Consider the following 10,105-nt stretch of genomic DNA (forward strand, 5'->3'; position numbering starts at 1 on the left):
ACACACATTGAAATACAAAATACATGTATATGTTAAAATCCAGTGTGAAGGAGCCCCCAGGATTGGTGAGCTGGGTCATGTGACACCTTTGTGGATCTGATACAATGTAACACTTTGTAGTGACTCTGATCTGTGAGCTGATAGGAGGATTGGAGATAAAATGTAGATTTGTTTCTATTTTTAGCTTTTTGAAAGTGAAACCTGCAAAGCAGCAACAAACTCTTCACTGATTAGAGGCAATAAAGTTATTGATGAATTATTGTTCATTGATAGTGATGGCCCCGGGGTGAAATGGGTTACATTTAAACCTCACCCAAAATTATTCAGAGCCAAAAAGGAGAGGAGGGGATGCACTCAACTGCTGCCAGCACCACAGAATCCTGGGAATCAAAATCAGGGTTCGTTCTCAGTATGGCAGTGTGCTGCTGGCTAGGGATGAGCGAGAATGCCTCTGACATTCTCCCAAAAATTTCCCCAAACTTCCGATGGGTCAGCGAAATTTCGAGGAATCGATTTCACGGACCCATCGGAAGATTGAGGAAATCATTACAGGAGGAGTACCATGGGTGCAATGCAGCCATGTAAACCAACTGTATGCAATCCCCGGGCACTAGAAGTTAAATGAGGGCTTGTCCTCATTTAACCTCTAGTGCCAAGGGATCATGCATAGGCCGTTCTCGCTTACATGCTTGGTAAGCTAAAAAGGCCCGATTCGCCGCAAGATCCAATTTTAAAATTTTGCTCACTCATCCCTACTGCTGGCACCCCCGAATCCTGGGAATCAAAATCAGGGTCCGTTCTCAATATGCCAGTGTGCTGCCGGCATCACCAAATCCTGGGAATCACAATTAGGGCCCATTCACAATATGGCAGTGTGCTGCCGGCACCACTGAATCGTTGGAATCAAATTTAGGCCCGTTTTCAATATGGCTGTGCACTGCCGGCATCACCAAATCATGGAAATCACAATCAGGGTCCGTTCTAAGTATGCCAGCACATTGCAAAGCATGGCTCCAGTAAACTTGCTTGGGTGCCATTAAAAAAAAAAGACTAAAGTCAGTCCAGAGCATCAACGGCCCTGAAACCAACACCTTTAGTAGGGTCGATTTCATGCATCCCCTGCTAATCTAATTGGTTCCTCCCTCTGACCTCCACCTACAGTAGGGAAATAAGTATTGAACACGTCAACGTTTATTTCACTAAATATTTCTAATAGGGCTATTGACATGAAATTTACACCAGATGTCATTAACAACCCAAGTAATCCACACATAGAAAGAAACCAGTACAATTATGACCATAAATTAAGGTTTGTGTAATAAAGTGGAATGACACAGGGAACAAGTACCATATTGGTATACCGCCAGTACCATATGCTGAAATCCAGCCCCACACTATGATGTTCTCACCTACAAACTCCTGTTGGTTTGGTGTTTTATAGGTGATATGCAGAGCCATTTCTCCTCCAAACATGGTGTGTGCAACAACACAAAAGAGTTCAATTTATGTCTTATCTGATCAGACTGTTTTCTCCTGATTTTTTTTTCACTGACTTCTACAAATGTTGTGTAGCAAACTTAAACCAAGCTTCTTGAAGTAAGAAAAGTTTCAAAACTCTCCAATAAAGTTAAATCATCATATCTAGTGAACAAGGATTATCTTTTTTCTTATAAGATTAATTACTGAGTACATAAGTGAAATTTGTAACATTACTAGACGTAGCAGAATATAACGCCTGTGAATAGGATTTGAAGTGGTCATCTCTTTACCTGATGATTGTCACCATGCGGCTTTCTCAGGATTTTTTTATAGATACTTATTTTTTGGGTGATAGAACCTTAATACTATATTTAGGAATTATTCCAGTGTGGTAGTTTTTTGAGCTATATCTACCTGAACTGACCGAATGTGGTCTGGTAACCCAAAGCGGGTAAGGAGGTAAGTGAGGAGGTTTTTTATTTTTTAAAGAAATCTTTTAGGTAGGGTCCAGGTGGTGCGGAGTTTCAACATAATTTTTCTTCAGCGGTGGAGTTTTGTGCGGTGAGCACCATGCAGGCTGGGTGCATTACCTATTGTTTTCTATAAAACAAGTCTACCTGTTGTTTCCAGGTCTTCCTGAATCTCCCTGCGGGTGATCCTTGGCTCCTGGACAATTCTCCTTAGAAATCTTGCAAGGAGCACCTGGTTAGATTGGAAAAACGTTCTTTCCCCTTCTAGGTTACAGCCCTCAATGGTGCTCACATTCAGAAGCTTGGATATAGGTCTGTAACCAATGCCATCATTATGTTTTCCAACAATAAAGTCTTGAGCGAGCTCTTTCACCCATCATGAGATGCTTCTTGTGTGATAACCTTTTATTATTAGAAAGTGTTTATATAGCGCCAACATATTACGCAGTGCTGTACAAAATATTGTCATGTTACTAGCTGTCCCTTTAAAAGAGCTGACAATCTAATGTCCCTACCTTGGTGATGAGGAACCTCTTTATAGGCCACCAATTAAAAATAAACCAGTTGATAATAATTTGCACTAATAGAGGGAAGGCTTACTTTATGACAGATTCCATCTAGTTTCCCAGCTTTTTTTGCACCTCATTTTCTTTAGGTGTTCAATACATATTCCCAGTTCCATTCCACTTTATTATACATAATATATGGATATATATGTGGATTATTTGAGTTGTTACTGACATCTGGTGTAAATTTCATGTTGTGTTCAATATTTCCCCCAATATATTCCAGGAATCAGAAGTGACATGGAGGTCAGAGGAAGGAACCATAGAGAGCTGCAGGGGACCCCAGGAGAGAATGTCCTTTTTTCCCCCACAGGTATAACTTTCTATATTATATTTGTGGCTTCCAATACCTGCAGATCAGTATATAAGCAGGAATCGGCTTTCAAAGTCAGCTGAAGGTGCCATTTTCCATCATAAAAGCTCATTGGATGTCTGGCAGAATCAAACTTATTTATTGCACTTATGCAAATATATAACCGACCGAAAGGAAGCAAATATGAAAACACCATCTAGTTCTATCTCCTATATGGGAATTTTAGCTCCCTTTACAATATACAGATCATACCAGGTTTTATTTTGCATTAAATCTCATTTAATGCCCAGCTTTGTATAATGTTGGCCCTATATAAATACTGTTTAATAATGAGATTTCCTCTACTACTTTCACTGATTTGGTACAAGCAAACCAATGACCTCCGTCTACTCACCACTATGCAGATCTAGACATTCCCAAGTCTGGCCCGGATGGCAGAACCCCCACTGAGAGCAGCCGGAGGTTATAGGGCAGCAATAAATCTGAGCCGAGGGCATGGAAGCTGTGCTGGTGTTTGCGAGATATTCCTGGACATGACACAGAGGGAGGCATGGGGTAGAAGAAGCACCCATTACACCCCTTCACCATGGAGGTAATTATAGGACTGAAAAGGACCGCTAAAAAGCCAAATAAAATTGCCAGTATTTTGGGCAGTAAAATGTTGGAATTCTGAGGATTACCAACTCCCCAAAAGTGTACCCGAAACCTAAAACACTCCTCTCCTACAAACTGAAGCAGCTGCTAGTCCATAGGCACCTGCCAAACCCTCCCCCATCCAGCTGCCGCAATGTACCCCCACAGGTGCAGGACTGGCAGCCATGAAAGAGTGCACACATGCTTTCATCTCACAAGTTAAATCTGTTCCAACATCCCCCCCCCCCCCAGACACACAGCCCCTCCATAGATAGCCACGAAACAGGTTGCAGATGCAAAAAGCTGAAAGATTTATTTAAAAAAATAATTTACAGTTTATAAAATATTTATATACACACACAGTATTCTGGTTTACAATTTACAAAGTCATTCCTCAGAAGGTGTATGATACATATTTACATCGTACAGTGCACTTCCAGTGGAGAATTCTTCAAACGTGGACCTTGTGGTCTGCAGTGACCAGGACGTCTATGGTATTTCCCCCACCCTCCACCTCCCTATCCTACAAAATGAGGCCTAACCAAAAAATAAAACCCGCACACAACTGCAGCTCTCCCAGCTGGTAACGGGCCATGCACCACAACACACAATTTTCCTCAGGTGTGCTGCCAGCCCATTTAAAATCCAACTGATGCTTAAGGCCAGGTTCAGACCTGCGGTGTGATCAAGTGATCCTGCATGGCTTGCGACAGCCGGCCCCTTGCCAGATCACTTGGACCGCTGGTTCCAAATAAAACCAGCATCTGCACCATTGTGAGGGTTACTGAACCAATCCATTCATGGGGCCACATGTAGGATCTCCCCTAAGGCAGCCATTCATGGCACAAAGTGGTAACTGCATTGCAACCCCACCTCCAGCCTGATGGTAGAAATTAATGCCTAGGGTAGAAACCCAATGCGTTCCAAAAGCTTGCATTTTCACAAACATTAATAAATGGAACTACAAACTCCAAAATGTTCTAGCAATTAAGGGGGTACCATAAAGGTCCCATCTGCTGCAGACTTCAAGGTCCACTTTAAATTTCAGAGTATTGCTCATTGGTTACTGTCAAGTTGTAGCCTGTGTTGGCCACCATGAGGGCCCCACCATTTCTCCAATGGGATCAGAATGTCATATGGGATGAAGACTCTTTGATGGAAGCAGATCAGTCGCCTGCAGCTGATGCTTCATTATAACCAACACAGCCTTGCTGTATCCGAATTACTACATCTTCTCAAAACTGTTTTAATCCACTGCAAAGGGCCGGCTGATTATTCAGTCCAAAACTTGTGCAATTTATTTACAGACGTATCGTTCCACAGTCCGTTCACACTTTTTGCACATAACGTAACAGCACCAATAGTATTTGCACTGGCAGCGCTCCACGATGGTCTCCGTGTAGACGTTGTATCCACGGCCACAGCACATCAAGTTACAGCTATCACTGCCCACCGATGTTTTGTTGCAGAATCTGAAAAAAAGGATGCAAAAAATGTGAGCTATGAAGGTGAAACAAACACGACATTCAGCAATTGGCTACTCATGGGAGGTCCAGGCTAGAGAACTATGGGTTGCAACAGAAGAAGGAATGGCAGCTAAGATAAGACATTCCACCTATAAGTTATTTAAGGGAAAGAGGAATGCTAGGTATTCAACAAAAAGAAAAAAGACGATTTTTATAGCCAGGTGCTGTTTAGGCAAAATATGCCAGAAGGATCAAAGGTGAAGGAATAGTTGCTGACCTGTCCTGTGTTCCAAAGGATCCTAGCTTGGGATTCCTGGTGCAGTAGTCTGGTGAGCTATTCAGGTACACCAGTTCGGATTCTTGAACGGGACGGATATCTAGCTCCTTGTGAACTAAATGCTTGCGGCTTCCCATCTGTCTGTGCATCACTTTGTTAGCCGCCAGGTATTTGGATTTTAACTCGTCGGCTATATGTGGCAGATCCTGGAGTCCTTTCCAGCAAGTCTTTACAGAGCATGAACCGGATACTCCATGACACTTACACTTTGTCTCAAGGGAATCCATCAGCACCTGCAGAGAAAAGACATCCCCTTAGTATGCAATCAACACCAAAAACAAATACTGGCAAACTTCTATAAACAAAAGCACCATCAACATTCAGACAACAAGCACCTTCCCCTCTGCTCATCTCAATTTCATGGGGTAAAGGGGGATTATACTAAGAGGCTGACTGATAACATCCTAGGGGATTTCAGCCCAAGTATGCTTTTATGCATTGGTTCACAGCTGCAATAAATCAAATACTTGCGCTCCAACATGCACACTCTATTTGCATCCACTGTGAATTTTCTCCATGTAAATAAGCGATCCTTACCTGTCTACCGACAGCATTATTGTGCAGGTTCATAACTTTGGTGGCCTGGTTCCCAGACTTGCTGGACTTCATCGGAGCATCCACAAAGGCTGATCCCATCTGGAGCCCATAACGCAGGTTATCGCCACATCCTCCCCATCGAAAGCTTGGCCCGGCCACCTCAGCTGGTGTAGCTCCACAAGAGCACGTCGGCAACTCTCCTGAGGCGCAGGCCCGAGCAATGGTGTGACTTATCGTAGCGGAAGCCAAGGCATACACAAAAGCAGACTCTCGAGTTCCTGAGATAAAAATAGAAAAGAAGAGGTTAAGCTAATGCTCAATGACAAGACAAAAAAAAAGCAAAAATAAAATAAAAGATTAGCAATATATTTATAGGAAAGTGATATTCTGCATAGACTGGGCCCTACAATTACTGCCCACCTAGGGGCTCTTTTTTGGACACCCTTAGATACATCTCAAAAATAATCTTTATTGTATTAATAAGACCTCATTCATGTTTTACCTTTCAGCAAGTCAGGTGTGAAGCGAGGAGCAAGTTCAATAGAGGAACAATTCCACCGCATGTCAGAGAAGGCCATCTGACAGGTGAGTCGGGTCTGCTTGGCGGCTGTAACGACGCTCTGCATTAGTTCCAGGTTTCTTCTGCAAAGCTGCATCTGGTCAGGAACCAACCCAGCTAGGAGTTTGCAGTGCTCGCTTTCATTCCAAGCCACAGAACTGCCATTAACGATCAGACCCCTGTGAGATAGAAGATTTCAAGATTAGACCAATGAATATAAAAAGAAATGCAACAGCATCATACAAGTCAACTCATTGCATAGTGTGCCGGTTCTGACAAAGGAGGTCCTCAGCATGAAGTGGGGCTTATGTTTGAGAATAATTATATGTAAACCCAGCCACTACATTTTTTATATATTAAAAAAAGTGACCAGAACAATCACAGCTATTTCCTTCTTTGTACAGCACTCAGTCACGCCAACTGTTGCTGGAAATGATCACTACAGTTGAATATTTATACACAGGTTTAGGTCTAGTAAACAAGCTGATTGAAGCTTATCAGGGGGAGCAGTGACTGAATTCTTTGTGCAATTTCTGTTTGTCCCCTGATAAGCCAGCACTGGAGCTTGTCAGCAGACTGGACCTCTTTATATGCCTGATGGTGCTCAGATCTTCTGGGGTCCATGAGCAGCCCATGGAGCAAACTATGAACTGGCACAGACATCAAACACATGATAAAAGATTATCAGGGCCTGCAGGCAACAGATAAGACATGGCTCCTGTGTACTGATAGCATAGAACCTGCAATCAGTTTGTATTGATGAGCACTGCAATGATCTATATTCAGAATAACCCTGTGAAAGGGAAGCTGGAAATATCCTGGGTCTGAGAAACCTCCTACAGCAACTCCTACCCTATACAATGCTTTTCTGTATTACAGAGACTACAACCACCATCAGATTTATTTAAAGGGGAGTTTTTCGTCTTATCTAGTAACATGTTAGACAGCAAATAATCTCTGCAGAAGAAAAAAAAAAACTAACAGGTTCAAATCGTCCATCCATTGCATGCAAAACTAAAGCAGATGAATCCCTGATAGAACTAAACTAGACCTGTGGATCAAATCAAAATTGGGAGGGGGCCATGGCATTGTCACAGAACCATGCATGAACATAGACCTTCACAGCAGGATGACCAGATAATAACAAAAGCTTTAAAAAAAATAGGAAACTGAAAACGACTAACATGCTAAATCCAAGATTTCAGAGATCGGATTCACGTTTGCATGAATCCAAGACCATGCTCCATGGGAATAAAAGCTAAATAATAATTTACATTTATATATGCACACATACTGTAAGTGCACACAGATGCAGTTCTACTTACAGCCATTGGATGGCGCCACTGGTTACGAAGCAGGAGAAGAACAGAGCGATGAATAGTAGGGGTGAAGCCATTGCTGGCTATGGAGGATCCCAGAAAAGTGGAGTAAAGTCAGCAGGGTGTGATGATCTGCAAATCCCAAATCAGGAGTGGAGGTAGAAATATCTGATGACAAGAGAAGATCCGGCTCTAGAAGTATCCCAGGAGCCCGCTATCACTTCTTGCGCTGCTAATCGCTGACTTGTGTCTGTCTGCTGAGCCCTGCTCCATTTAAAGCCCCCAGTGACGTCATCTGCCCCGCCCCTCCACCTCCCACCGATACCCCCACCCAGGCACAGTGCAGGTGAGATTGATCTACCCCCTTGAAGGAGCCTTCCTGCCCTCACCTGTCAGGTACATCGTGTGTGATGAATGCTATGTGAGGCTCATGATATATAGAGATCCATGGCAGGGATATATCATATATTATAACATATTATAATATAATATAATAATCACAGAAAAGTACACGAGTATGAGGAATTCTATAGAAAGTTATTAGAGATACATGGTAGGGGCATTATAAATATTATAATACATTATAATATAATAAAACAGATCCATAGAAGATTCATGATATATAGAGATCCATGGCAGGGATATATCATATATTATAACATATTATAATATAATATAATAATCACAGAAAAGTACACGAGTATGAGGAATTCTATAGAAAGTTATTAGAGATACATGGTAGGGGCATGATAAATAATATAATACATTATAATATAATAAAACAGATCCATAGAAGATTCGTGATATATAGAGATCCATGGCAGGGATATATCATATATTATAACATATTATAATATATTAATCCCAGGAAAGTACATGAGTATGAGGAATTCTATATTAAGTTTAAAGAGATGCATGGTAGGGGCATTATAAATAATATAATACATTATAAAATAATATAAGAGATCCATAGAAGGTTCATGATATATAGAGATCTATGGAAAGTACATTGTGTATAATGAATTCTATAGAAGGTTCATGATATACACAGATCCATAGCAGGAACATCATATATAAATAATATGGCTGGTACATTGTGTATAATATAATATAATGATCCATGGAAAGTACATTGGATACATTTCATAGAAGGATCATAAAATATAGGGATATATGGCAGTACCATTGTGTAAACTATAATATAAAATATAGAGATCCATGGTAGGTACATTGTTATGCATAACATAATTCATAGAAGTTACTTTGTATGTAATATACATGTAAGGTCATCATAGATAATATAAAATATAGAGATCTCTGGCAGGTACATTTTGTACAACATAATCCATAGCAGGAACCTTGTATATAATATGCATGGAAGATATAGAATATAGAGAGATCTATGGCAGAGACATAATAGATAGGATAGTGGTCTATGCAAAGTTCATTGTATATAATATACTTGTAATACTCCTTGGAAAGTATATTTCATATGATGAAGTCTATAGACCGTTCATAATATACAGAGATCCATGCCAGGAGCATATTTTTATATATAACATATTTTATTAATATATATTATATTATATATTAACACATTAATATATATCATAATATAGTGATCTTTGGAAGGTAGGTAATACATAATATAGAGATCTGTGCCAGGAACATTGTGTACCTCATCATTTCTAGCAGGTGCATTGTATTAGGTGTACTCCATAGAAGGTTCATAATATATAGAGATCTATAGCATCTTCATTTTGAATATTTTAAACCGAAGCAGGTACTTTGTGTATATTATATACAAGGTAGGTACTATTGTGTCATCGAAGGTAACGTAGTGATCCATAACAACCAAATTGTATATAATGGCAGTAAATGGGTATATTATATCCATGGCAGGTATATTGAACATGCTATATATCACTATAAACTTGATTATACACAGGTACTATAAAGAGGTATATAGATCACTATACATCTCATCACATGAAGATCCATGGTAAGGACATTCTATAAATATATATCAATATAAATCTCAGTATATAGTCATCTGTGACAGGTACATTGCATGTAATGTAATGCATCACAGGTATATATCACTCTTCCATCTCATTGTATACAGGTATAAACCACAATGAATCTAATTATATAGTGACCCATGGCTGGTATATTGTATACAATGTAATCCATGGCAGGTATATTTTATAAGTATATATATAACTATAAATCTAATTACATAGTGACTCATTGTATAACCATTGCATACAATATAATCCATGGCAGGTACATTGTACAGGTATATACTAATATAAATCTAATTATAAAGTGACCTGTGGCTGGTACATTGTATACAATGTAGTCCATGGCAGTTATACAGGTTCATATATTACTATAAATCTAATTACATAGTGACTCATTGCATA

At 40.1% G+C, this 10,105-nt stretch overlaps 1 protein-coding gene across 1 annotated transcript; it reads right to left on the bottom strand.

Annotated features, from left to right (window-relative positions):
- Positions 1-3,754: 3,754 nt before the first annotated feature.
- Positions 3,755-7,888, bottom strand: LOC140343434 (protein Wnt-11b-like). Its single transcript, XM_072430105.1, has 5 exons — positions 7,686-7,888; positions 6,304-6,539; positions 5,802-6,079; positions 5,205-5,497; positions 3,755-4,933 (listed from the first exon to the last, which is right to left on the bottom strand). The coding sequence occupies exons 1-5, from the start codon at positions 7,754-7,756 to the stop codon at positions 4,759-4,761; spliced, it is 1,053 nt and encodes a 350-aa protein (XP_072286206.1). The 5' UTR covers positions 7,757-7,888; the 3' UTR covers positions 3,755-4,758.
- Between the last annotated feature and the right edge of the window lie 2,217 nt (positions 7,889-10,105).

Source organism: Pyxicephalus adspersus, chromosome Z, assembly GCF_032062135.1.
Source record: "Pyxicephalus adspersus chromosome Z, UCB_Pads_2.0, whole genome shotgun sequence".
Lineage (NCBI taxonomy): Eukaryota > Metazoa > Chordata > Amphibia > Anura > Pyxicephalidae > Pyxicephalus > Pyxicephalus adspersus.